Genomic DNA, 27,673 nt, shown 5'->3' with positions numbered 1-27,673 from the left:
ACTTAGTTCAAAAAGTACCTCCTATCACAATCAGGTATGTACCTCCTATTTTTATCTGCTCAAATCTCAACAACTAAAACATCAAAATGATAGCTTCAATGATGACTTAGTTCAAAAAGTACCTCCTATCACAATCAGGTATGTACCTACTATTTTTATCTGCTGAAATCTCAACAACTAAAACATCAAAATGATAGCTTCAATGATATAGGTATGGCTTAAACTATTCCCCAAGGTGCCACCTTTTACTAAAGTTGTAGACACTATGAAGCATGTAGAATATTAAAGAGCACTTATAGCTAGAGCAACTTATGAGGATTTGGCCTTTGCATACAGCTCATTGATATAGTTCCAGTTCATAATATCGTAGATGGCTTTCACATAGTTGGGTCTCACGTTTTTGTACTGTAAATAGTAGGCATGCTCCCACACATCAATACCAAACAGGGGTTTCAAACCTGGAATGAAAATCAACAAAAATTATCAAAAAGGGCTTCAAAAATATCGGAGGGAAATGGGGATGATTACCTTCTTAAGTACAAGAATTATACATTCTTACTTTCAAGAAAAATTCCCTGTTAAACTTGAGGGAGGGGGAAATCAAGTTACTAGCAAAAGTTGGATCAATGACTTTATCCATTTTATTTGAAAACACCAGGACAAAACTTTGACATTACTGGTCCACTAGGAATCAAACTGTGGACCCTCTACAATCTAAATTCCTTATCATAAATACATCAGTACTAGTCTTTTATCATCAAGAGTTTTCAAAGTCTCATTTAATAATATCAAGCTGGCAATTTTTGCACTTCCCAATTTTTGCACCTGCCTCGGTGGTGTAGTGGTCAAGGTGCTTATGAAAATGAATGAATACCTGGATATTCTAATATTAATTTACCTGTGAATAAGGCAGGTGAACATTGTCAAGATAAATCTCCGTGTCTTAATGTAGGTAGGTATAGCTGTATGCTGTATCTCATCTAGGTAGGTAGGTATACTCGCAGATATTATTAGGTACTTACCTAGACTTCCTACTAAAGCACTTACCAACTACCACGTACCTACACACCAGGCTTACCTACCTACCTTAGCTATGGGTATAGATAACGAAGATATAGTAGAGGTTTCCAACTAGCGGCCCGCGGGCCACATGTGGGCCGCCAGACCATTTTCGTGGCCCGCGAAGCTTTTTGAGATTTGTACAAAACTTACCTAAATGTAAAAAAAGGCATGGGCAATTCAATAGGTCCTTGCAAGATAGGGGATGTTACGATTTTTCTGTAAGAAAGAGAGAAAATTAATCAAACCAGGAAGTAAATTAAGGTGTTTCAAACATGTATGGTAGATGCCTTCAATGGTTACCAAAGTGAAATATCCAAGAACTTACCTGGTAGCAAGCAACGTTTGTCGAAGCATGATTAAATTCTTTTATTTTTATAAAGCTTAACTTTTAGATGTTAGATCTGGGTGCAAGCATACACAACCAAGTTTTTTCTGAACCTTCAAAATTAGTGGACCGGTAAACTTGCAGATTGCAGAGACTCTTATCAGTTTTATCAGAAAAGTGGAAAACATAAAACAACCTTGGATTTTTAGAAAATGGAAGTAAACAAACACAGAGGTAATACAAGTCAACATTTTTTCCTCTGTGTTTATAAAGGTGGCCCATAAGGGTTGAGAATTTTTTTCGAAGTTCGGTCCTAGAAGGAAAGTAACAAGCTGGGTCCGTCCCTCCGGGAATTTTTTAGTCCGTAGTTTATTCGATCGTGGTTTAAGAATACAACCTCTGGAAGAAAAAAAAAAAAAAAAAAAACTTGCAATTGCAGCACTTTGTACCACTTCAGATATGTTGTTCATCAATAAGCCATCATTACCTGTGGTTTCAAACAGTGGATCTTGATTTGCAGTGGTGGCAATTTTCAGACTCTTTGATTTGGGATCATAACCTAGCCAGCCCCATCCTGAACCTTGAATACCAACAGAGGCTGCAGTCAGTTCATCCTTCAACTTGTCGAGACTTCCAAATGAAGCTTTGATGGCATTTGAGAGATCATCTGCAATGCAACAATAACAGAACATTTTATATTAGTTTAATTTAAATATTAATTAATTTATTAAACTAAATAAGTAGGTAGGTACTTAGTATTCCAGAAAACAACTCAACGCCTATTTTTTTTTTCTAAACAGGGCTACATGTTCATATTTTGTTTTCAAAGTAGAGAAGTGACAGTTATGATCAGATATGTACTTAGGCTATGCTATGAATATTCAGCAATTTGAGAAGTAGAAGGTGATATTTTTAGTCCTGAAAAGAATAGGTACAAAATAGACTGGAACTTCAGTTTAATCATGGATATTTTCATTATTCAAGCAATGCAATGCAATTACCACTAGGTTTTCCTCCGCCTCGGTGGTGTAGTGGTCAAGGCGCTCGCCTGGTAAACAGGAGGGCGTGGGTTCAATCCCAGCTGAGGTATGGAATTTTATCCTCAACATAATTTGAGAATTTGACCACAATAATAGTAGTAGCCTACTGCTGGAGTAAAGGGACTTTTCAGTCCTATGCGAGCAGTATAAATAAGCACTATTATTATTATTATTATTCAGTTTAATCATGGATATTTTCATTATTCAAGTAATGCAATGCAATTACCACTAGGTTTTCCTCCATTCTTGTTCAGCATTTTCCAGAAGAGAGCATGATTGATGTGACCACCTCCATTGAATTTGAGTGCCGGTCCCAGTTGTACAATAGCAGAAGCATCATTATTTGCAACAGCAGCCTTTAGTTTCTCTAGTGCAGCATTGTAATTGGTTACATAGGTCTGATGATGTTTGCTATGATGAAGCTCCATGATTTCAGAATTGATAACTGGCTCCAAGTCTTTGTACCCATAGTCCAACTTGGGCAATTCAATAGGTCCTTGCAAGATAGGGGATGTAACGATTTTTCTGTAAGAAAGAGAGAAAATTAATCAAACCAGGAAGTAAATTAAGGTGTTTCAAACATGTAAGGTAGAGATGCCTTCAATGGTTACCAAAGTGAAATATCCAAGAACTTACCTGGTAGCAAGCAACGTCTGTCGAAGCATGATTAAATTCTTTTTTTTTATATAAAGCTCTAGATGCCTTCAATGGTTACCAAAGTGAAATATCCAAGAACTTACCTGGTAGCAAGCAACGTTTGTCGAAGCATGATTAAATTCTTTTTTTATAAAGCTTAACTTTTAGATGTTAGATCTGGGTGCGAGCATACACAACCAAGTTTTTTCTGAACCTTCAAAATTAGTGGACCGGTAAACTTGCAGAGACTCTAGACTCTTATCAGTTTTATCAGAAAAGTGGAAACAACCTTGGATTTTATTTTTAGAAAATGGATGTAAACAAACACAGAGGTAATTCTGTGTTTTATAAAGGTGGCCCATAAGCGTTGAGAATTTTTTTCAAAGTTCGGACTTCGGTCCTAGAAGGAAAGTAAAAAGTCCCATATCTGCCTGCTAATTAATTTATTTTTTATTTAATGTAGCTATACATTAAATCCATGACGGTCACAACTGATTGTACATAAGGTCTGAAAAAAAGGGGCTTGCTTCCAAATCTTCTTATTTCTTATCTACATTTACATTTGCTTACTTTCATGCTACTGTGCAAAGTGCGATGACGATGAGACCACTAATCTTGGATTTTATTTTTAGAAAATGGATGTAAACAAACACAGAGGTAATACAAGTCAACATTTTTTCCTCTGTGTTTTATAAAGGTGGCCCATAAGCGTTGAGAATTTTTTTCGAAGTCCGGTCCTAGAAGGAAAGTAAAAAGTCCCATATCTGCCTGCTAAGTACCTAATTATTTTTTTTTTAATGTAGCTATACATTAAATCCATGACGGTCACAACTGATTGTACATAAGGTCTGAAAAAAAGGGGGTTGCTTCCAAATCTTCTTACCTACATTTACATTTGCTTACATTTTCATGCTACGGTGCGAAGTGCGATGAGACCACTAATTAGAAATGAGTTTATTTTTATTCATTAACCATTGTGACTTTAATTCCTTGCTTTGACTGGGATTTGAACCCATGGCTTACAGCCCCTTACAACAAGTGCTTGACCATAAGTTTCTCGCTTTGAGTTCATAGGTCGTCGCGACAAATTTCGAGATCAGAGCTCATTTGTGTGAGAAAATGTGAAAAAATCCCCCCAAAAATCAGTTTTAAACTAGGAAAGAAACAAGATGCTTGAAAGTACAACAAAAAATCCCCCAAAAAACAGTTTTTTTTTTTTTGTTTTTTGGCTTTATGGTTTTCTGGACAAAATTTGCACCACCATTTTCGTGTTCCTGGTAAAAAGACCTTTAATTTGATATATAGGTCGACCAGGTTTGGATAAGTCCTTCTATGGGGACAGACAGACCAACCGAGCGAGCGAGTGACAGACACCGAGGCGAATACAATAGTCCGTCCCTTATACCTTTTTATTACTATTGTAATAATAAAGGAAGGACGGACTAGAAAGTCCCATATCTGCCTGCTAATTAATTTATTTTTTATTTAATGTAGCTATACATTAAATCCATGACGGTCACAACTGATTGTACATAAGGTCTGAAAAAAAAGGGGGTTGCTTCCATATCTTCTTACCTACATTTACATTTGCTTACATTTTCATGCTACTGTGCGAAGTGTGATAAGACCACTAATTAGAAATGAGTTTATTTTTATTCATTAATCATTGTGACTTTAATTCCTTGCTTTGACTGGGATTTGAACCCATGGCTTATAGCCCCTTACAACATCAAGTGCTTGACCATAAGACCATTGCAGCAGGTAGTGCTAAAATGTCTTTTGTAAAAAAAAAAAAAACAGCTATAATATTTTTAAATGAAAAGAGAAATTTTTGATGATTAGATCAATGTGGGAATGTAATATTTAATATTTTTATTGCACAAAGAAAAACTAGAACTAGAAAGCAAAATTTGGGTTTCTTAAAATTAAAGGAAATACATAATATACATGGTGTAATGATTAGACAGCAAAAACACATTACATCTTATGATCATTATTATAATTAAAAGAAGTCTGAAATAATAATAATATTGTCATGTCAATATCCTTACAAATTAAAATGTCATTGTAATCTGGAATGATATATAAGTCTGCCAAAAGTGATAATAATAAAATTCAAGTGGGTATCTATGGAATTATAGGTAGGTTTCAAATAATATATTTTCCCAGGCCTTGCAATTCATTGCCATAACGCATTGCTAAAGCATCACGAAACTGTGTTGGGGACAAATCAAAGTGATCATTTGATATTGGTATTTTAAAAGCTGGCTGACCACTTTAATCACAGGATAATGATGAGAGGGTCAATCTGAAGTTTTCAGTTACTTAAAAATATAGGAAAATCTTTGCCTTTGATTCAAAATCACTTATGTATTATTCCCCTCTGTATAATACAATATTCTTATCAGTTTCATATAGTTTCACTTCATACAGCAGCTCAGGTTCCTTCATGATCTTCTTCAGATTATTCCAAATGAAAATGGCAACATTTTCTGATGTGCTAACAACATCAGCAAAATAGGGTACATCCTTGTCCAAGTTCTTATGGTCCATTGGTACCATGATAGCGTCCACCATGTACACCTTGAGATCATTGATGTTGAGTACCATACCTCTCTCTTTGGAGATTGGACCTTTCAGTGTGACCTCAACTGTGTAGTTGTGACCATGACCATGAAAGTTGTTACATTTACCATAAGTAATTTTATTCTCTTCATCAGTCAAATGGGGACTATGCAATCTATGGCAGGCACTAAACTTTTCAACTCGAGTCAGATATCCTATTGGCACTTTGGAGGAACTCATGTTTTACACAATGAGGATAAGGAAAGTAAAAAAACTATTAATTCACAATATCTTAGAAGCAGAAAATTTTAACTTCTTCCTTCCTTGATTGAGATCAAATGAATTTCAATCTGAATTTTTATTCTGAAATATTAACCTTATCACAAGTTTACATAATGACTAGCATGACTTACATAAGAACTCCTCAAACACAAAAGCTTCACCTGTGACCCCCAGGGTATAATGGGTGTTACATAACTTTCTTGTCATAAGGAGATATCAATTTCATTCAGACCTATCATGTTCCATGGTTGCTGTTCCCTTCAATTCTGTAAAGTAGGTATAATCTCTTTGACAAAGCAGAAAATTAGATCTATAAAACTTACACTTGATTTGATCAAAAAGGCACTTATTTATTAGAAAAACACACCCTTTTTAAGCCTTTCAATAAGGTCACAATCATCATTCTTTCAGGTGTTTCTTATCTTTTTCATCAAGTTTGGATATTTTTTAAAACTTCCCGCCGGTTTAACAAATGAACTCCTCTGTGTAGATCTATAAAACTTACACTTGATTTGATCAAAAAGGCACTTATTTATTAGAAAAACACACCCTTTTTAAGCCTTTCAATAAGGTCAAAATCAGCATTTTCTTTCAGGTGTTTCTTATCTTTTTCATAAAGTTTGGATATTTTTTAAAACTTCCCGCCGGTTTAAAGCTGGGTACACACTAAACGATTTATCCGTGAGGAAAAACCGTCGGTTTTACCTCAAGGAAAAGAAAGAGAGAGAGAGCGGGAGAAACAGAGGGACGGAGAAAGGAAGGGAGTGAGGGAGAGTAAGAGGAGAGGTAGAAATGGAGAAAGAGGGGGTGAGAGGAGAGGTAATGGAAGTAGGAGGAGAGGTAATGGAAGTAGGAGGAGAGGTAGAAATGGAGAAAGAGGGGGTGAGAGGAGAGGTAATGGAAGTAGGAGGAGAGGTAGAAATGGAGAAAGAGGGGGTGAGAGGAGAGGTAATGGAAGTAGGAGGAGAGGGAGACATGAAAAAGAAAGAAAGAAAGTAAAAAAAAGTGCTAAATTACATTTTTTTAAGGCATGAATGACGATAAAGAAACACTTGGCATTCAAAAGATAGCTGGAGAGATAAGCAGGTTTTTCTTCTTCTTCTTCTTCTCCTCCTCCTGCCTCTTCTTCTTCGTCCTCCCCTTCTTATTCCTCTTTTATCCTCTCTTCTCCTTCTCCTGCCACTTCTCCTTCGTCTTCTTCTTCAAGTTCTTCTCCTCTTCCTCCCTCTTCTTCTTTCCTTTTTTTGTAATGAAATAACAACTTTTTAAGTTTTTTCTTTTCTCTTCTTTGGACAGTTTCCTCCCTCTTCTTCTTTCCTTTTTTTGTAATGAAATAACAACTTTTTAAGTTTTTTCTTTTCTCTTCTTTGGACAGTTTTTTTTTTCTCAACAAAGTAGGTAAAAAAGAGAAGGGGAGGGAGAGGAGAGCAGTGTTCCCAGCAAGTGCTTCTTTGAAGTTTTTTCTTTCCCTCTTTGCTCCCCCCTCCGACGGGAAGACCGGAGGCTGATTTGAAAAACAAGAGATGAACTGGAAATTCAATTGTCATTGGTCGTTTGTTTGTTGTTTTTTCCAGCTAAGTCATCATCAACAGCTCATACCTGCCTCTTCTTCTTCGTCCTCCCCTTCTTATTCCTCTTTTATCCTCTCTTCTCCTTCTCCTGCCACTTCTCCTTCGTCTTCTTCTTTAAGTTCTTCTCCTCTTCCTCCCTCTTCTTCTTTCTCTTTTTTGTAATGAAATAACAACTTTTTAAGTTTTTTTCTTTTCTCTTCTTTGGACAGTTTTTTTTTCTCTCTCAACATAGTTGGTAAAAAGAGAAGGGGAGGGAGAGGAGAGCAGTGTTCCCAGCAAGTGCTTCTTTGAAGTTTTTCTTTCCCTCTTAGCTCCCCCCTCCGACGGGAAGACCGGAGGCTGATTTGAAAAACAGGAGATGAACTGGAAATTCAATTGTCATTGGTCGTTTGTTTGTTGTTTTTTTCCAGCTAAGTCATCATCAACAGCTCATAAAGCCCGAGGTTCTTGTGACTTGTGCTTGTTGTTTGGTTGTTATTTTCAGTTTTCCAGATATCTACAAGGATAATCCATCTCACAGAACCATTCTTTTGCATGTTGGACTTTTGTGGTGAATTTCACCAATGACTTAATTGAGATTTCACTAATGGGAGAATTTTTAATCGTAAAAAAAGGAGCTTTTAGTAATCCAAAAGGAGGAGTTTTTAAAAACTCCTGTTTGTATAATCCAAAACTCCGTTTTGGATTATTGAAAATTCCCCCATTAGTGAAATCTCTGATTAAGTCATTGGTAAAATCCACCATGTTCTTGTGACTTGTGCTTGTTGTTTGGTTGTTATTTTCAGTTTTCCAGATATCTACAAGGATAATCCATCTCACAGGAATAATAATAATAATAATAATAATAATAATCTAATGAAAAAATAGTGATAATGGGGAACTAGAAAAAACCATCAATCAAGTTCAGTTTTTTAAATGAGATCAGAATATTCTTTCCTTCACACTATCTCTCTCTCTCTCTCTCTCTCTCTGTGTGTCTCTCTCTGTCTCTCTCTCTCTCTCTCTCTGTCTCTCTCTCTTTCTTTCTTTCTTTCTTTCTCTCTCTCTCTCTTTCATTCCCTTCCTCTCTTTTTCACTATTTCTTCCCCTCTTCTCCTTTTCATTCGTTCTTTCACACTTTCTTTTTCTCCTACTTTTCTCTTTTCTTACTCCCTTCCGTTCTCCTGTACTAATACACATACATATTATATTTCAATCTTCTTTTTCCTTCCTTAAAAAAATCTCTCTCCTCCCTTTCTTTCTCTCCCTCTCTCTCTGTTTTCTATCACACTTTCCTAACACCTATTTCTCTCTTCTTTTATAATTCTATCTCGTTCCCCATTATCATGCACGCTCTCCCTTTCGCCAATTCATATGGAAATCTTTTTCCCCTTTCATCTTCTCTTCTTTTCTTCCCGTTTTCTCTCTCTCTCTTACTCTTTCCTCGTCTCATTCCCTTTCTCTTCCACCCTCAATCTGTTTTGCTTCCCCTCTCTCTCTCTACATCTCTTTCCTCCGTCTCATTCCTTTTTCCCCCTATCTTATTCTTCCCCCTTCTCTTTCTCTGTCTTTCATTCAAACACACGCTTTCTCTCACTCTTTCCTCCTTCTCTTTATCCTCTCTCTCTCTCTGCCTGTATAATCCTCATATCAGAAGGCAAAAAGTCTGAGATATCTCACGCATCGATAAATTTAATGCATGTTAACTTCTGACATCTCCATCTTTCTCCTTTCTCCTCCCTTCTCTCTCTCTCTCTCTCTGTCTTCTCATCCCTTCCCATACATATTTTTCTCATTCTCTCCTTGTCTCTCTCTTTATTTATTTCATAACTCTCTCTCTCTCATAGCATTTCATACCCTCTCATTCTAGATTTTTTTATTCCTCTTTTCTATGTCTTTCCCTGTCCTTTTCTACATCACATTTTTTCTACGTACGTTCTTTTCTATCTCTACAGCACACTCTCTCTCTCTCTCTCTTTCTCCTTTGATTCTCTCTCTCCTTTTCTATACATACTTTTTCCCTAGCTCTTCTGTTATTCTATCTCTCTTCTTTTATCTTTCTTCTCCCTCTCTTCCACTTCTTTCTCTCCCTATCTCTTTCTCTCTCGCTCTCCACATACTCATTCTTTACCATGATAATCTAACTATTCAACTAATATACCGGATGTACCATATTCCTGAACCACACTGTAAGATATTAAACCTCCTCACTCGTATCATCGTTAGCACGGTGGACTTCAGATTTGGAAGTTGGTGGTTCGAGTCCAAGTAAATTCATAAAATTTAGCGCAATTGATCAATCAAGCAGTTGTGTTAAAGCGGGAGCGAGAAAATTAAAATTCATTTTTCTGTAGGATGTAAATGTAAACGAATGAAAATATTTTATTTTTTTTGACACCCTGTATGTACGGGGAGAAATAAAAATACTGTGTAATTTATTTGCAGCTTTTCACGTCTTCAAACCCTCCTCCTTCTCTCTCTCTCTCTCTCTCTCTTTTCTTTCTTGCTCTCCCTCTCTTTCTTTCGCGAGTCTCTTACCTTATTTCTATCTCTTTCTTTCCTCACTTTTTAGCTCCTTCTCTCACTCCCTCTCACACAAGCGAATGTGAGAAAAAGAAAGAGAGAAAATTCTTCCTTCTCATTCTCCTTTGCTTTCTCTTTCCCATTCTTCTCGCTATGTCTCTTTCTAACTTTTAAAATAATAAAGAAATATAATATTCAACTGAATTCTCTGTCTCTCTTCCCCTCTGTGAAAGCGCTCTTCCCTCTCTCTCACACTCTTATCCATCTCATTCGTTCTTTTCTTCCCTTCTCTTCCTCTACCTCACTCCATCTTTTCTTCTCTCTCTCTCTTTCCCTCCTAAATTCTCTCTCTCTCTAATTTTAATATGATGTATATTTGACTTCACATTTGAAGTGTGACAGACGAAGACATCAAGACATGTATATATTATCTCTCTCTATCTCTCACTCTCATTTTTATTCTTCCTTTCTCTCTCTCTCTCTCTTTCTCTCTCTCTCTCTCTCTCATTCTCACTTCTATCTTCTAGACAAGCAATTCATAAGCTGGGTACACACTAAACGATTTATCCGTGAGGAAAAACCGTCGGTTTTACCTCAAGGAAAAACTGTGAAGCGCATCCCTACACACTAAACGATTTATCCGTGAGGAAAATGGATAGTAAAAAAGTTGAGTAAATGTTGAAGTAAATGAAAAAATACGATAATATTTATTTTATTTTTTACAATTTTCACTTAATCATTTCCCTTCCCACCTCTCTTCTTCTCTCCTCCTAGTTCCCCCTCTTTTCCTCTTCACTTTCACTTCCTCTCCTTTGATTTCTTCTCCTCTTCCTCTTCAATTTCGTTTCTTCTTATTTTTCTCCTCCTCCCTCTCCTCGTTGTTCTTCTTCTTTTCTTCCCTTTCCCCTCTTTTTCTCATTGTTCTCATTATTCTTCTTCTTTACCCCTTGTTCTTCCTTCCCCTCCATTTCTCCCTCTCCACTCTTCTACTCCTCCAGTTATAGATCACGAGGACAAGCATGTTGTAGAGTCCAAGAGATTTTATTTGTCTCATCCATACTATCATCACAGCCTTGTATTCTCGCCGCGTTGGAAACCTTTCCATTCCAAATATCCAAATCAAACATTTTATTGTTATTATTAATTAGATTCATATTAGACACCGAAATTAGATAATGGCCTACCTTATTTTCTAAAGCTGCGTACACATTAAACGATTTATCCGTGAGGAAAAACCGTCAGTCGGACTGAAACGATAAAACCGTATGTGTGTATGAGGATTTTTTAAAAACTGACAGTTCATCCGGCGGACTGTTCAGTTCTTGAGGATTTCCTTTCAGTTTAACTGAAACGATAAACCCGATAGTGTGTAGGGAGAAATTTTCGAACTGTCAGTTTAAAATGAACTGAACAGTCGGCCGGATGATCGAATGAAATTTCATTCGATCATCCGGCCGACTGTTCAGTTCATTTTAAACTGACAGTTCGAAAATTTCTCCCTACACACTATCGGGTTTATCGTTTCAGTTAAACTGAAAGGAAATCCTCAAGAACTGAACAGTCCGCCGGATGAACTGTCAGTTTTTAAAAAAATCCTCATACACACATACGGTTTTATCGTTTCAGTCCGACTGACGGTTTTTCCTCACGGATAAATCGTTTAATGTGTACGCAGCTATACAGTTGAGATGTCAGTTCAATATAAATAATACAGGGTGTTCCTATGAAATAAGAAACAGGGAAACCTCACCCATCAGACAAGCAATTCATGCTGTTGAGATGTCAGTTCAATATAAATAATACAGGGTGTTCCTATCAAATAAGAAACAGGGGAACCTCATCCAAGTAAGCATTGTAAGCAGTATATAATCCTCATACACACATACGGTTTTATCGTTTCAGTCCGACTGACGGTTTTTCCTCACGGATAAATCGTTTAATGTGTACGCAGCTTTACAAATGAACTCCTCTGTGCTATTTGGCCGCCATTTTGAAATACCTCAAATACCTCTGTGCCAATGTAGCGGGAATAATTTGAATTTTGTCATCTCACATTTTTTGATTTTTTTGTGCTTGAGAGTGAGAGTGATAAAAAGACAAATAAAATAATAAAAATCGTTCTCCTTTTTTTCCTGTCCCTACCTCATTCCTCTGTGCTATTTGGCCGCCATTTTGAAATACCTGAAATACCTCTGTGCCAATGTAGCGGGAATAATTTGAATTTTGTCATTTCACAATTTTTGATTTTTTTGTGCTTGAGTCAGTGAGTCTTGAGTGATAAAAAGGCAAATAAAAATCGTTCTCCTTTTTTTCCTGACTTTGTGGACAGTCCCTACCTCATTTAACTCTGGCGGGAATCGAACCCGCGGCCTAGCGCTTACAAGGCAGACGCACTACCAACTAAGCTAACTAGGCTGGCTTATCTTTTTCATCAACTCATCAAGTTTGGATATTTTTTAAAACTTCCCGCCGGTTTAACAAATGAACTCCTCTGTTCTATTTGGCCGCCATTTTGAAATACCTGAAATACCTCTGTGCCAATGTAGCGGGAATAATTTGAATTTTGTCATTTCACATTTTTTTGATTTTTTTTTGTGCTTGAGTCTTGTGTGATAAAAAGGCAAATAAAAATCGTTCTCCTTTTTTTCCTGACTTTGTGGACAGTCCCTACCTCATTTAACTCTTTTTTCATAAAGTAAAAATGTACTAAGTGTTACTACGCTGTAAACCTTACCTATATTTTGTCAGGAAAAATGTCAGTTCTCAGAAGTAAGTATATCAATCAGGGGTAGGTATCAATAAAATTTCAGATGTTAAGCCTCTGTTCTATTTGGCCGCCATTTTGAAATACCTGAAATACCTCTGTGCCAATGTAGCGGGAATAATTTGAATTTTGTCATTTCACATTTTTTTGATTTTTTTTTGTGCTTGAGTCTTGTGTGATAAAAAGGCAAATAAAAATCGTTCTCCTTTTTTTCCTGACTTTGTGGACAGTCCCTACCTCATTTAACTCTTTTTTCATAAAGTAAAAATGTACTAAGTGTTACTACGCTGTAAACCTTACCTATATTTTGTCAGGAAAAATGTCAGTTCTCAGAAGTAAGTATATCAATCAGGGGTAGGTATCAATAAAATCTCAGATGTTAAGACTCTAGCCAGTTATCTCAAGAAATGACATGAAATTGGCAACATTGTTCGTCTTAAGTTAAACTAAAGTTTAACTTTGGCTTTCATACATACGACGGTGAATTTTTTGTCCCACTCACATAAGGGTTATCTTAACTCTGATTCCCGCTATAGTTCTTGGTCATATTTTAGTCACAGTACATTCAACAAGGAATCCAATGTGTGAGCATTATTGTGACTTGAACAGCATATATGGGTACTCCCTTAACCTCCTTAATCAAGCTCAACCCCATTAATTTGTGAAAGTAAAGCTGTAAGTACTTAAGTGGATGAAATCAACCAACTTTTAATTTTAATTAGGGTACTTGTGCAGAAGTCACATCCATGGAATATTGCTACCAAAAGAACTGGCACAAACAAGTAGTGACCCTGGTTATTATAGGGTTAGGTTAAACACAAGAAGGAGTTTTCACAATTAGAGCAGTGATTAGTGTTATTATAGGGTTAGATTAAATACAAAAAGGAGCTTTTCTTTTCCACGGACATGACTTCTGCATAATTACCTTAATCCGTGGAATATTGCTACCAAAGGAACTGGCACAAACAAGCAGTGACCCTGGTTATTATAGGGTTAGGTTAAACACAAGGAGTTTTCATAGAGCAGTGATTAGTGTTATTATAGGGTTAGATTAAATACAAAAAGGAGCTTTTCTTTTCCATGGACATGACTTCTGCATAATTACCTTAATTTACATGCTAACTTTTGAATCCAACTAATTCTTCATCTCTTATTTCTCTTCCAGGTTTAATTTTTAGTTCATCTGTACCAAGGAAGGTTTTCTCAATATCTGAAGTTGTTTCATTTCATACAGCCACACCATACTATGCTGCCAGGAAAGGTACGAGGGCTAGGAAGGAAGGCAAGAAAGTAAGAACAGAAATCAAGAAAGTTGCATGGACTCCTGACAGTAAGAAGAAGTAAGTTTTGAACAAGAACATGTTCATTGAAAGAAATAATGGCATTTAAAAATTCTACAAAAAGATTTCATGGCAGGTACTTACCCAGGTACAAAAATTTCAATTAAAAAAAAAAAAAAAAAAAAAAAAAAAAAATTTTGGGGGTGTCCCTACCCAGGAAAAAAATGTAAATAAAAAAAAAAAAAAAAAAAAAAAAAAAAAATCATCTCAAAAAAATTTCATCTCGAAGAGAAGTATCCATATCTATGAATTTACATTTTTATTGAAAGGAAACCCAACCAGTGTAAATTTGACTATGCTGCTTTTTTTAAACCTATTTATTGTGTCCTCACCAGACCCATTCATACATTCAATAATTTATTTACATATTTGACTGTTGCTAATTTTCAGGAAAGATATTTATGCGTCAAGAAAAGTGGATGAATCAAATCTAACTTATCCAGAAGATGATATCTACCTTCAGAAAGACTACAAGCTCAGAATATTTCAATTCCAAGAGGCATTGGCTGCCATCAGAGAGACTCATCATCCCACCATGTACAATTTACCCAGAGCTTTTATTGGTGCAACTGTGGAAATCAGTACCACCACTCATCAGAAGAAAGTAAGATAATTCTGGAATCTCATCATATACTCCACAGATTTTTTTCTTGTAAATTGCATTCAGTATTGTTTATCTTAGTAGACTAGTAATTTCTTCTACTAATGAACAAGTTTTAGTTACATATTACACATGTTACATAGTGGTTAGGTGATTTGTTTATGAACCATTTAATATTCCTTGCCACAATCACCTAAATTCAAAAATTAATTCATACCTTCTAAAATTTCTTTACAGTTTTGAACTTACCATTTAATATTCCTTGCCACAATCACCTAAATTCAAAAATTAATTCATACCTTCTAAAATTTCTTTACAGTTTTGAACTTTTTTTTCTAAACTAGTACCTAGGATCTTTGTGAGGCCTAGTCACAAAGTAATACTTTCAATATTTTGCTTTGTACTTTAGGTAAAATACATGGATCCCTGGACTCACATTGTGGAAGTTGAGCATTCATTTGACCATGGAGAAGACAGGTCTATCATAGCTTTCTGTAGTCAACATGAAACTGCAGCTCAACTACAAGACATGGGTGTAGCTCTAGTGGGAGATTCTGATACTATCAAGGGTATTGAAGTATGTTTGCCCCAAGAAATTCATCAAGCTTAATAATTGTACTCAAATAATGGACTTTTTCTCCTGACTATAGTCCAAACTAGGAGATTTTTCTGTACAATGTGTATGCTGAACATTATTAAATTTTTGACTATAATGAGCTAATAATAATATTGTGTAGACCACATATTATGGATGTAAGAGTGATACTGCCTTAGTCACAAACTAATTGTACTCAAATAATGGACTTTTTCTCCTGACTATAGTCCAAACTAGGAGCTTTTTCTGTACAATGTGTATGCTGAACATTATTTAATTTTTGACTATAATGAGCTAATAATAATATTGTAGACCACATATTATGGATGTAAGAGTGATACTGCCTTAGTCACAAACATTAGCTTGAAGACTAATGAAATGGAAGTTTAACTTAATGGAAACATGAATAAAGTTAATTATTATTCTTTAACCAATCAAACAATGTTTATGTCAAATTTTACCATCGTTACCTAAGCACCCCATTCTATTCTTCACCTGTTTATGTTTCAGAGAGGTTTGGTCACGATGCCCACGTTTCAATTCGTCATATGCAATCCGAAAATCCTCGCGGACCTAATGCGTATTCGTGGTCTCCTTAAGAAACGGATCCCCACTCTGAAGAGTCAAACCTTGGGCGTTGATTTGATCGGAATCGCCAAGCGACTTCAAACTGGGATCAAATATTCCATGAAGAAAGACCCGCAGGAACAAGACTTTGGCTACTCGGACTTTCATATCGGACGTGTAAGTTGTCTCATAACAGTAGAAGCTAAATAAAAGACTCTAGATTTTTCATCTTAACAACAATATACAGAAATCTATGAAAAAAAAATGTGGGAATGGTCCCACGTAATCTAGTAAATAACGCAACAAGAGCATGTCCCATAAAGTATCCTAGTCTAGTCTAGCCTAGCCTAGTCTTTTCTAGTCAAGTCAAGGAAAAGAAATAAATAGGCAGGTATTCTGATAAAAAAAAAAATCTAAAAAAAAAAAAAAAAAAAAAAAAATGTGGGAATGGTCCCACGTAATCTAGTAAAAAACGCAACAAGAGCATGTCCCATAAAGTATCCTAGTCTAGTCTAGCCTAGTCTTTTCTAGTCAAGTCAAGGAAAAGAAATAAATAGGCAGGTATTCTGATAAAAAATATTTAAAAATAAATCCAATTTAAAATATGTTAGAGGTGAGGGACATTCTCCTCTCAACATTGAATTCAGCTATTCGCCACTGAAGTAATATTGTTACAACAATAACGGTGGTGGACGGCAATAAAATTAAGCAGAATAATAGACTTACTCAATCAGCACACTGAGTACTACCACGAGAAAGCTTGACTTCAGCATTCTGATCCGTATTGAGACAATGCAGCTGAATCACTAGCAATTTCTATTGAACACCTAGCACTGATTTTGGCAGTTCAAGTTAGGTTTGTTTTCTAATCTAATCTGTTTGATCTCTGCTAATTGTTTTCATAACAAGTTTTACATTTGCCTTTTGTTGTCTATTGAAAGTAATAATGATATCAATTAACACACCTTTTTGAATGAAGGGGTCATCGAGCTTGGTGTTAACTTGAAAATGAAGGAAGAAAGAACCAGAAAAATATATTACTTAGAATAAAGTCTAAATCATGAATAGTAGTAATGTTGCGAGCCTCTTTAAAGACAATTTTTGTGGATAACACAGCATGACTAAGTGCCTCCTCCTTTACTTTTTTACGATATTTTTTTTTTTTTTTTTTTTAATTCCTAATGTTAACTTTAATGTTACGATAAAAATGTTCATTTTTTATTATCATTATTATTAATTTTTTACTTTAAAATTCAAGTGAATTGAAATTATTATTACAATTTTATTTTTATTGTTAGAAATTTACTTTAATTTTGTTTGTATTTTTACTCTTCCATCATTTTTAAACGTTTTGATTTTTTCCCCAGACTGTTCAAAATAGTTAGCTAATCTTGTTTTGTTTTAAAATACTATTAAGAAAAAGAATTTCATGATATTTGTGAATTTGAAAGTAATGCACATCAAAGATTTTTCCATATTTTTTCCTCTCTCCTTATCCTCCCTTTCCCCAGCCCTAATAGCTATGGAAAAAATCAGATGCAGTGTTCTCTACGTATTGGTCAGTCAATTAAAAAATCATGTCGTTTGAAATTATTGTCCTTTTACGACCAAATTCAATTTTCCGGCTTCAATTTCAATTCATTTGACGTCTTCTACTGACTACTGATCAAGCAAAGGACAGACTTTTCGAATATAATCTTGGACTTTGATTTAAATTTCATTTGATTCTTTACGTCTAACAACTATGTGTGTTCATTTACATCTTGTTAACATGTATTAATGGTTTATCTCACCAATTATAATGAAAGTGTAGGTATACAGGGAAATTCCATGTCCCATGTATTAATGGTTTATCTCACCAATTATAATGAAAGTGTAGGTATACAGGGAAATTCCATGTCCCGAAATTAAATACTACCAAGTAGGTACATGCTAGAAATGGACCAGCTAGTATGCAATAAAAGCGACGATTTCCTTCTGTATACCCATTCCATGTCCCGAAATTAAATACTACCAAGTACATGCTAGAAATGGACCAGCTAGTATGCAATAAAAGCGACGAATTCCTTCTTTCCATGTCCCGAAATTAAATACTACCAAGTACATGCTAGAAATGGACCAGCTAGTATGCAATAAAAGCGACGAATTCCTTCTGTATATCCCACTCGCATTACATCATTGTGTGAAAAACCTCTGAAATTGTATTAACTGTTAAGCTGATTCCTCGTTTTACAACATTTGCTACTGTCTTACTCACTGCCTATACAAAAGCATTATGTTAAAACATTTTTTTTGAAGTTTTTTAAAACATCTGTGATACTGCATAAAAGATATTATCCCATCTCTCTCTTTCTCTTTCATTTCCTCTCTTCAATTTTTCTTTTTCTCAAAAGAATTTGTGTTCTTCATCTTCGTTTGTCTTTCCTTCGTTTTTTTTTTTCTTTTGTGATGGAAAAAAATTCTACCTCAAAACGCCCATAGAGTTAGTTAATAACTTCCTTGAGCTAAATTCAACATTTAGCTTCAACTCACCTTCTATATCATGAACACAAAATTTGTCTGTCTGTGAAACCTTCCTTTCTATTTTCCTTATCACAATTACTCTCACAATGTCTCTACCACTACCTATCTTTACCTGTTGTATCTTTTTTCATTGTCATCATCAGGATAAACAAGGTATATTCTATTCTATTCTATTCTATTCTATTCTATTCTATTCTAATGTTGCGAGCCTCTTTAAAGACAATTTTTGTGGATAACACAGCATGACTAAGTGCCTCCTCCTTTAATTACTAACTCTGTCAGTTCATTAATTTTTACAATATCGCCACTGGTAGCTACTTTATTGTCCTCACAAAGCTGAGTGAACCTAGTATTTCCTGCACAGAGTCGAAAAACTTCGATTAAGAAATTTTCGTACATGAATGATGAAGAAAAGAGGGTATTTAATTAAAGTCTCAGCTTAAGTAAAAGAGTCTGAGTGAGGTCTACAGTTCACAGAACCACTAGTGTAGAATCTGTCAATTGATAGCCATTATTTTATTTAAAAATTTCAAGTCATCACTTTTTGCTTCTTATGGGTCTAACGTCATCGTCACTGTATAAAATGTATCTTTGCTTAATGCTTATAGCTGGATATGTCTCAAGAGCAATTGGAGGATAATTTGAAGAGAATTCTAGCAGACATCAGCACCATGAAACCACCCTCCAAGCCAGAAGATGAGGATTTCATTACCAGGTATATAAAATGTCGAAAAACAAGACTGGCGCGGCGCTTCGAACTCTTGACGTTGATTTTTATTCCAAAATACCAATAAAATTTATAAAAATTCTCCAAAATGATTTTAGACCTAAAGCTTGTCAAGCCAACCTATAGTTACATAGCTTGGAAGGTACCGCGCCTAGGTAAGCGTTAGGTCGCGGTTTGATTGCCAGCCGCGGCGAACTTCATCCGCAACAGATAAGGTTCGTTCTCGGAACGGCTGGCTTTCTCCTATCCTGTCTTCCTTCTCTCTTCGATTTCGGGATAATAAGACCTCAGCAGTTACAGTTCCCTCTATTAAACCTCTTCGTTGATTCGTAGAAGCTTAACCCATCCTCTAGGGCTGTTAGCCCCTACACTTAAGCCTCACCTCTAAAATAACAAAAGCTTTGTTTAGCTAGGGGACGTTAAACAGAGAGTAGACTAGCGTCTGGCTGTGGGACTATAAACAGGGAAGAGAACAGCTAACCCTAACCAGCCTAGCTAGCTGGCAGTTCTTCAAAGGGTTCTCTCTGCTTTTAAAGAACAAGCACAAGTCCTCACGATGGTTGACTGCGCTTCAAAACAAGCCTATTAAACATGGCTAGAGACCATCACCCAGGTGTATGGCAGATACAAAAAGATATCCTCTCTTTAATCTGCCATCACCATTCGGCGAAAGGTAAAGCCGCTACAAAAACAACAACAACAACAACAACAACATTTAAACCTCGGAGTGGGCTTTTTGTGTATAGGTAACAAAGCTTTTAAAAAAGGATGGTAACTTATCGTGATTGTTCTTATCATACAGGATTCTGCTATGGAGTGAACCATCTCCAGAGAAGTTCAAGCTAGACCTGAGTGGCCTGATTGAGAAACCTAAAGCCAAGGAGCTAGATACAGGAGAGGAGATTGATGATGAACCTAAAGAAATGGCTGCACAAAAAGTTTAGAACTAGAGGTAGACTATAATGTGATTTTACATGATTGAGTGAGGTCCTCACATAAAAACTTGGAGAATAAAATGCGACTGAAGGAGTTAGAAGCCTGAGAATCACAGATAACAAATGCCTCGTCAGGGGTGTCGAACCCAGTACTCTATACAGCGCCACGGACAGTTAACAGTAGAAAAGTCTTGGGGTCAAATGTTGTAATAGTCTAAACCAGTGTTCACACTTATACAACATTTCCAACAGAAGTGTGGACCCTCTCCTGCTCAACACGAACTCTGGTTTTTCGAGTTGAAAATCTAACTCTTAATTATCTGGTCCCTCCATACACCCATGGAGGAAGAGGTTTGATAGAGGGAACTGTAACTGCGAAGGTCTTATCGTCTCGAAATCTAAGAGAGAAGGAAAATAGGATAGGAGAAAGCCAGCCATTCCAAGAACGAACATTATCGGTTCAGGATAAAATCCGCCTCGGGCGAGAATCGAACCCACCGGGACCCTGCTAAACACGAACTCTGGTATTTCGAGTTGAAAATCTCTTTTAAGTACCTGGTTCCTCCATACACCGATGGATTGCGATTGAAAGGGGCTGACTTTCGCCTCAATGTCATATCAAATCTACCTTAAGTCTCTCTTCAAGTCTACCTCTAGTTCTAAACTTTTTGTGCAGCCATTTCTTCAGGTGCATCATCAATCTCCTCTCCTGTATCCAGCTCCTTGGCTTTAGGTTTCTCAATCAGGCCACTCAGGTCTAGCTTGAACTTCTCTGGAGATGGTTCACTCCATAGCAGAATCCTGTATGATAAGAACAATCACGATAAGTTACCATGCTTTTTTAAAAGCTTTGTTACCTATACACAAAAAGCCCACTCCGAGGTTTAAATGTTGTTGTTTTTATAGCGGCTTTAGCTTTCGCCGAATGGTGATGGCAGATTAAAGAGAGGATATTTTTTTGTATCTTCCATACACCTGGGAGATGGTCTCTAGCCATGTTTAATAGGCTCGTCCTGAACCGCAGTCAACCATTGTGAGGACTTGTGTTTGTTCTTTAAAAGCAGAGAGAACCCTTTGAAGAACTGCCAGCTAGCTAGGCTGGTTAGGGTTAGCTGTTCTCTTCCCTGTTTATAGTCCCACAGCCAGACGCTAGTCTACTCTCTGTTTAACGTCCCCTAGCTAAACAAAGCTTTTGTTATTTTAGAGGTGAGGCTTAAGTGTAGGGGCTAACAGCCCTAGAGGATGGGTTAAGCTTCTACGAATCAACGAAGAGGTTTAATAGAGGGAACTGTAACTGCTGAGGTCTTATTATCCCGAAATCGAAGAGAGAAGGAAGACAGGATAGGAGAAAGCCAGCCGTTCCGAGAACGAACCTTATCTGTTGCGGATGAAGTTCGCCGCGGCTGGCAATCAAACCGCGACCTAACGCTTACCTAGGCGCGGTACCTTCCAAGCTATGTAACTATAGGTTGGCTTGACAAGCTTTAGGTCTAAAATCATTTTGGAGAATTTTTATAAATTTTATTGGTATTTTGGAATAAAAATCAACGTCAAGAGTTCGAAGCGCCGCGCCAGTCTTGAGGTTTAATAGAGGGAACTGTAACTGCTGAGGTCTTATTATCCCGAAATCGAAGAGAGAAGGAAGACAGGATAGGAGAAAGCCAGCCATTCCGAGAACGAACCTTATCTGTTGCGGATGAAGTTCGCCGCGGCTGGCAATCAAACCCGCGACCTAACGCTTACCTAGGCGCGGTACCTTCCAAGCTATGTAACTATAGGTTGGCTTAACAAGCTTTAGGTCTAAAATCATTTTGGAGAATTTTTATAAATTTTATTGGTATTTTGGAAGAAAAATCAACGTCAAGATCAAGAGTTCGAAGCGCCGCGCCAGTCTCAGGGTTAGATTAAATACAAAAAGGAGCTTTTCTTTTCCACGGACGTGACTTCTCCATAATTACCTTAATTAGTTATTTTTATCGTAACATTAAAGTTAACATTAGGAATTAAAAAAAAAAAATATATAATTGTCGTAAAAAATATATTTTTTGTTATAATTACACAGCCAAAATTTTGAAGAAAAAAATCAGAACTCTTTTCTTTTTGAAAACTGATAGATAAATGATTTTAATGGGGCGATAGATCCTCAGGAAATAATAGTTGGTGTGGTTTGGATCAAGTTTACAATCGGAAAATAATGTATCACATTCAATGCTTATAGTACAATATTTACAAAGGCTCTAACGTTAGATAATCATGTCCTGTTGTTGTATGAGAGGTTAAACCACCTTTAGAGATTGAAAGGTCCTCGCCACACAGTAAAATGAAATTATAATTAGGGTAACTTCTAACAAAATTTAATTACAATCAAAATAGACTGAGCAATCTTTAATTTTTCTCGAAATACAAGCCGTTTTCAAATTGACAGGCAGTCATCTGACAAGACATTCGTTATGTCAAACTTATCTCAGTCTGCTTCCTATCTGCCCCAATCAGTTATCAAAAAGAGAAGATATCCGCGTAATTTTGCATTTGATAAGAAACAAAGAGTTGAGACCTGTATGGTATTAGCCAGGTCGTCGGAAGTACCGCAGTACAATGTATCCCAGGGTACGGAAGAAGACGAGGAATCCAATGAGGATAAGTGTGTTACACCACAAGGGCAGACTTGAACCCTGGGACTCTAGAATAGCATCCACGGGGATGTAGGTCGAATTAGCGCAGGCGTCAAACTTGGACTGGGTCGCACATTGGATGGGTAGACCTTCACTGAACTCTACAATCTGCATGTTCTGATAGGCGTAGTGCACCATGGAGAGGTACTGCATCCATTTGAGCCAGTACGGGATGTTGGTTGCTAGGTAACCGCCAAATAGTTGAGTGGCCAGTGTGTAGAGGGCGGAAATGGTGATGGAGACCTGCATATCCATGCAGCAAGCACCCACGAAGAATCCCACGCTCTGCACATAGAACATGCGAAACATTAGTTAGATATCAAATTAACTCTCGTTATAATTTTTAGAATAAATAGGCATACTGGTAAACTGGTAGGTATACAATGCATAAGGGGAAATGGTCAAACATTATGCTGTGGAAAGTCTCCTTGATCTCGTGTGTAGAGGGCGGAAATGGTGATGGAGACCTGCATATCCATGCAGCAAGCACCCACGAAGAATCCCACGCTCTGCACATAGAACATACGAAACATTAGTTAGATATCAAATTAACTCTCGTTATAATTTTTAGAATAAATAGGTATGCTGGTAGGTATACAATGCATAAGGGGAAATGGTCAAACATTATGCTGTGGAAAGTCTCCCTTGATCTACTACTTTCAGTATTAATATCACTCAGGTATCTGCTAATAAAATGTGAAAAATTATCACAACTCTTAACCAGAGTGTGAAATGACCTTCTTGTCACTTCTTCATCTATGTTGAATCTTACCTGAGCTACAATGGAGTTGAGCAGGAGGAATCCCAGCAGAGTAATGAACACTGTAGGACTCTGAAGTCCCAGCATTGGATAGGATATTAAATGGTATACAGCGGGCAGTGTGATGGTCAATGGGAGCTCACCCACCATCTTAGCAAGATAGTAAGCGGATAGACGATATGCACCAGACAGACGTTCCTTGTTGATCACTTCACGCTCTGGAGGAACTGAGGAACAAAACACAGGATGTAGGGGATGTTATTAGACCGGGATACCGAACATGGTAGATAGTGATAAATGGCAGTGGCATTGCAAGAAGATTGAAATAACTTCATAGAAACATATTGTCAATAATACAACAAGAAGTAACTTGACATATTATATGTAGAGTTTCCTTTTACCCGTATGCGTGGGGTACCGTACCAACATAATAGAAAGAAAGTAACCTAATAAAATAATAAATAACTGTAAAACACCTACAAGTATAACAGTAATGTTGCCCTGATAGAAAGTTGTCGCCTTTGGTCAAGTGATGAATGTCCCCTGTCCCTCTAATGATGTCTTTTATTGTTCTCTCTATTCTATTGTACTAATGGGACCTCATTGTTCTTCAAACGTTCCATTGTCTTCTTATTCTGTCAATAAGGGTAGCATATCGTTGTTCTATTGTCTCATTTTATTTGTTATTGTTTCTTGTGTATCTCCTTTTACCCTTTCACCCAAGAATTGTTCCGATGACCTAATGACAATATTATTTCAATTGTTTGATTGATAAGGGTAGCATATCGTTGTTCTATTGTCCCATTTTATTTGTTATTGTTTCTTGTGTATCTCCTTTTACCCTTTCACCCAAGAATTGCTCTGATGACCTAATGACAATATTATTTCAATTGTTTGATTATAACTTATGGTTTATGGTTCTCTCCTTGTGCTTTGATCCTTCTTTCCTCCTTCTTAGTTCTTTGAACTGCTTACTGAATCAAAAATGGTTTGGCGATAATTTATGATCGAGCAGAATATGTATTTTTCCTATTTCCTATTGTCAGATTTTGTTATTTACTATCTGTTATTCAGTGAATTTGGTGTTGGTTGTAATTCACCGTTTCCTGATTGTTTTGTCTACGTGCGATACAAGTGTGCGCCAAGGTGTGTAAAATAGTTCACAGCTTCGGTATATTTACACTACACGAGTTTTTGTGTTATTTCTCACTAAATTTGTTTGTTTATTGTTGATGGCACTATGCCAATAGCCAATGATTCGAACTAAAAGAAACGTAGAGCCCAAAGAGTTATGAAATCGTTCTTCGAAAAAAGCCGAATAAGAAATTTAGCAAATGGAATAGATTTCTCTCTATGGGAGCACATGGATATTGTATATAGAAATATTTTGAATTAAGTACTTACTGCATTAGGAAAAAATGTCCAACCAGAATTATTCCTTTTTTATCATTACGAATCTCGTTCAAAGTTGAAAGAAGGATTTAAATACTCACATGAAGCCAAAGCGCCAAAGTGGGCAAACAGCATCCAAAATGTGGTGGAGAAAAACATCCATCCTTGAATGTCATGGAGAGCCTCTTCAGTTCTTGGTAGTTGAAACCAGAGGAGTCCAGCCATGATACCGAGCCCGATGGTTTGAACCCAGTTCAGTGTGGACAGCATGCGAGGCCGGGCCTCTTGGAAATTTCTTTGACTTAAAACCTGGAATCAGGTCGAAGAAACAGGTATGAATAAATAACCAAGTCGGTTGTAATAATCATACTGGACTTCACACACAGGAATTTCTTTAGAACCCCGTTTGAAAGTAATGAACTAATGACGACGTGCGTATCACACAGTTATCCTTCCTGTTCCTGTCCCTAGTTGTTCACAATATTTATCATTGACTCAAAGAAGATTGATTAAATAAAAGCTCGATTCCAGGAGAATATCTTAATCTACTGATTTTCAAAGAATTGAGAAAAAAACTGGTCTTCGGCATCTCATTTGCTGAAATCTGTCGACCGACTGACGTATTCGAGAGCCAGCTTACAAACTCACCTTAAACTGCGTCCAGAAGGAGGTGGGCCACTGCCAGCTCATGTCATCATAGGAGCTACTAACACTTGAACTGGCATGACTCTGACTGTCCAAACACAACTGTTTGCATTCCTCCTCCTCCTTCACGGACACTGCGGTATAGCCCAGAGGGTGTGGCTGGGTTTCACCAATCCCGGAGGCTTTGTGGTCCTGAGGGAGCCAGGTTTGTTTGGGACAGTGGCAGGAGGAAGAGCGTACGTTACCTTGAGGGAAAGGGGCAGAGAGAAGGGCAACAGTTAGATTGTGTGACGTTAGGCAGGTCAAGAAAATTGAAAGACCATTTTCAATTGTCGAGGTATTCCTGGATAAAGCGACTTTTCACAGTTCCATTCGAGCAGGAAAAACAAGGTCTTTATCGGAAATCCTGTTCAGGAAAGAGCATGCTTACGACACTGGCGTACGTTACCTTGAGGGAAAGGGGCAGAGAGAAGGGCAACAGTTAGATTGTGTGACATTAGGCAGGTCAAGAAAATTGAAAGACCATGTTCAATTGACGAGGTATTCCTGGATAAAGCGACTTTTCACAGTTCCATTCGAGCAGGAAAAACAAGGTCTTTATCGGAAATCCTGTTCAGGAAATAGCATGCTTACGACACTGAAGTTCTGAAAGTTGCTGAAGATCACTCACCATTCGCTTGTATATGATGATGGTGATGGTAATTGAAAAAGCTATGGTGGTTGTTGCTATGGTGCAGGTGGTGTGTCAAGTATTTATCACAGATAGAGTTGGCATTGGAAAAGTATTGTGGTTGCAGTTCTTCGGGATAGCTTGGGTGAAGCCTCGCCTCTTTGGAAGCCATGATGATCTTCTCTCGCATTTCTTCGCTGCCTTTGACTTGTTCCACTGGAAGTCGAAGGAGAAAGTATGGATTAAATGATGTTATTAGAAGCGCCTCATCCTCTAAATTTTTGATCTTCTCTCGCATTTCTTCGCTGCCTTTGACTTGTTCCACTGGAAGTTGAAGGAGAAAGTATGGATTAAATGATGTTATTAGAAGGGCCTCATCCTCTAAATTTTGGAAGTGCAATCAAGATATCTGCATATGTTGATGGAAGCAAAAAATATTCTTCAGAAGATAGATTACATTCATGTCGTAATCAGGGATAATCCCTCAAACATCAAAGTACAATGTTCAACAAATGGAGAAAAAAGAGAAAATTCAAAGTCTGCCAATGCGGTAAATACGAAAAACTTAGCAGACAAAACAATACTCTTTGGTTGGGTGGAAGGAACAATCTGCATATGTTGATGGAAGCAAAAAATATTCTTCAGAAGATAGATTACATTCATGTCGTAATCAGGGATAATCCCTCAAACATCAAAAGTACAATGTTCAACAAATGGAGAAAAAAGAGAAAATTCGAAGTCTGCCAATGCGGTAAATACGAAAAACTTAGCAGACAAAACAATATGCTGAATACTTACGAATGAAGTCAGCAGGATTATAGTGGGGCATCACTGTTAGTCCTATATTGTGAAAGAAGTCGACCACTTTGTTTGTGTCTCCGAAGTATGCAGTCTGCAAAATGAAGATGAGAAATACAAATCAGATTATCGAAAGAGAAAGATCCGAGAACCTTTTGCTCTTGATTTGTCTTTGCCAACGAATCTATTCATTAATTTTTTAATGGACTTGAAGGATTCGGAACTTGGTTTCAGTGTTGTAAGTGACCACTGACCAAATAGGTAGCACTTTGTTTGTGTCTCCGAAGTATGCAGTCTGCAAAATGAAGATGAGAAATACAAATCAGATTATCGAAAGAGAAAAATCCGAGAACCTTTCATTAATTTTTTAATAGACTTGAAGGATTCGGAACTTGGCAACTTGGTTTCGGTGTTGTAAGTGACCACTGACCAAATAGGTACGTCAAAAGTTTTGACTCTCTCAGAAGTGTCAAAAAATTAAAATGGTATGAAAGTGGTTAAGTTCTGGGGGTAAGAAATCACACTGGTAACTTACCTGACCGTTACACAACAGGAGGAGTTTGTCAAACATGTGAAATATTTGGGAAGATGGTTGATGTACAGTGACGACTACGGTCTTGCCTTCCTTCTCCGCGTATCTTTTCAACGAGGACATCAAACTGTAGGCGGCGTGTGAGTCTAAGCCCGAGGTAGGTTCCTGG

At 36.9% G+C, this 27,673-nt stretch overlaps 4 protein-coding genes across 10 annotated transcripts in view; 1 reads left to right on the top strand and 3 right to left on the bottom strand.

The window, feature by feature from the left end:
- Window positions 1-122: 122 nt before the first annotated feature.
- LOC103506397 (superoxide dismutase [Mn] 1, mitochondrial) lies at window positions 123-16,685 on the bottom strand. 4 transcript variants are annotated; one of them, XM_008470780.3, is made up of 5 exons: window positions 3,223-3,311; window positions 3,064-3,122; window positions 2,654-2,952; window positions 1,875-2,054; window positions 123-458 (listed from the first exon to the last, which is right to left on the bottom strand). In XM_008470780.3, exons 2-5 carry the CDS (start codon window positions 3,090-3,092, stop codon window positions 310-312), a joined length of 657 nt encoding a protein of 218 aa, XP_008469002.1. In that variant the 5' UTR covers window positions 3,093-3,122; window positions 3,223-3,311; the 3' UTR covers window positions 123-309. The 4 variants fall into 4 exon arrangements, with proteins under 4 accessions (XP_008469002.1, XP_008469001.1, XP_026677266.1 ...); XM_008470779.3 differs by lacking the exons at window positions 3,064-3,122; window positions 3,223-3,311 and adding an exon at window positions 16,577-16,685; XM_026821465.1 differs by lacking the exons at window positions 3,064-3,122; window positions 3,223-3,311 and adding an exon at window positions 6,234-6,320.
- On the bottom strand, window positions 4,911-6,325 carry LOC103506398 (6-pyruvoyl tetrahydrobiopterin synthase). Of its 2 annotated transcripts, XM_017442855.2 has the most exons (3): window positions 6,234-6,325; window positions 5,317-5,991; window positions 4,911-5,233 (listed from the first exon to the last, which is right to left on the bottom strand). In XM_017442855.2, the coding sequence occupies exon 2, from the start codon at window positions 5,866-5,868 to the stop codon at window positions 5,437-5,439; it is 432 nt and encodes a 143-aa protein (XP_017298344.1). In that variant the 5' UTR covers window positions 5,869-5,991; window positions 6,234-6,325; the 3' UTR covers window positions 4,911-5,233; window positions 5,317-5,436. The 2 variants fall into 2 exon arrangements, with proteins under 2 accessions (XP_017298344.1, XP_026677267.1); XM_026821466.1 differs by lacking the exon at window positions 6,234-6,325 and having other exon boundaries at window positions 5,317-6,227.
- On the top strand, window positions 12,062-20,054 carry LOC103506399. Of its 3 annotated transcripts, XM_026821464.1 has the most exons (8): window positions 12,062-12,131; window positions 12,658-12,752; window positions 13,913-14,087; window positions 14,478-14,691; window positions 15,098-15,265; window positions 15,794-16,027; window positions 18,982-19,088; window positions 19,903-20,054. In XM_026821464.1, the coding sequence occupies exons 2-8, from the start codon at window positions 12,737-12,739 to the stop codon at window positions 20,042-20,044; spliced, it is 1,056 nt and encodes a 351-aa protein (XP_026677265.1). In that variant the 5' UTR covers window positions 12,062-12,131; window positions 12,658-12,736; the 3' UTR covers window positions 20,045-20,054. The 3 variants fall into 3 exon arrangements, with proteins under 3 accessions (XP_026677265.1, XP_008469007.1, XP_008469006.1); XM_008470785.3 differs by lacking the exon at window positions 12,062-12,131 and having other exon boundaries at window positions 12,576-12,752; XM_008470784.3 differs by lacking the exons at window positions 12,062-12,131; window positions 12,658-12,752 and adding an exon at window positions 12,907-13,082.
- Window positions 20,055-22,103: 2,049 nt separating this feature from the next.
- Window positions 22,104-27,673, bottom strand: part of LOC103506396 (ABC transporter G family member 9) — a 96,145-nt gene continuing 90,575 nt past the window's right edge. The window contains exons 6-12 of the mRNA XM_008470778.3: window positions 27,508-27,669; window positions 26,973-27,066; window positions 26,175-26,390; window positions 25,508-25,749; window positions 24,961-25,168; window positions 23,480-23,694; window positions 22,104-22,992 (exon numbers count right to left, since the gene is read on the bottom strand). Of these exons, the coding sequence (XP_008469000.2) occupies window positions 22,600-22,992; window positions 23,480-23,694; window positions 24,961-25,168; window positions 25,508-25,749; window positions 26,175-26,390; window positions 26,973-27,066; window positions 27,508-27,669 (1,530 nt within the window). The 3' untranslated portion in view covers window positions 22,104-22,599. The remainder of the gene's footprint in view (window positions 22,993-23,479; window positions 23,695-24,960; window positions 25,169-25,507; window positions 25,750-26,174; window positions 26,391-26,972; window positions 27,067-27,507; window positions 27,670-27,673) is intronic.

Source organism: Diaphorina citri, unplaced genomic scaffold (genome assembly GCF_000475195.1).
Source record: "Diaphorina citri unplaced genomic scaffold, Diaci psyllid genome assembly version 1.1 scaffold233, whole genome shotgun sequence".
NCBI classification, from domain to species: Eukaryota; Metazoa; Arthropoda; class Insecta; order Hemiptera; family Psyllidae; genus Diaphorina; species Diaphorina citri.
This window is presented reverse-complemented; position numbering and strand designations above follow the sequence as displayed.

What these genes read in the sequence shown, in the direction of transcription:
- LOC103506398 (XM_017442855.2), bottom strand. Translation starts at nt 5,868, where the DNA reads ATGAGTTCCTCCAAAGTGCCAATAGGATATCTGACTCGAGTTGAAAAG.
- LOC103506399 (XM_026821464.1), top strand. An exon ending in ATACTATCAAGGGTATTGAA is followed by an intron (nt 15,266 to 15,793) that starts GTATGTTTGCCC and finishes TTTATGTTTCAG; the next exon opens with AGAGGTTTGGTCACGATGCC. An exon ending in CGGACTTTCATATCGGACGT is followed by an intron (nt 16,028 to 18,981) that starts GTAAGTTGTCTC and finishes TAATGCTTATAG; the next exon opens with CTGGATATGTCTCAAGAGCA.
- LOC103506397 (XM_008470779.3), bottom strand. Translation starts at nt 16,623, where the DNA reads ATGCTGAAGTCAAGCTTTCTCGTGGTAGTACTCAGTGTGCTGATTGA. An exon ending in GAATGGAGGAAAACCTAGTG is followed by an intron (nt 2,055 to 2,653) that starts GTAATTGCATTG and finishes GTTGCATTGCAG; the next exon opens with ATGATCTCTCAAATGCCATC. An exon ending in TCCACTGTTTGAAACCACAG is followed by an intron (nt 459 to 1,874) that starts GTAATGATGGCT and finishes TTTTCATTCCAG; the next exon opens with GTTTGAAACCCCTGTTTGGT.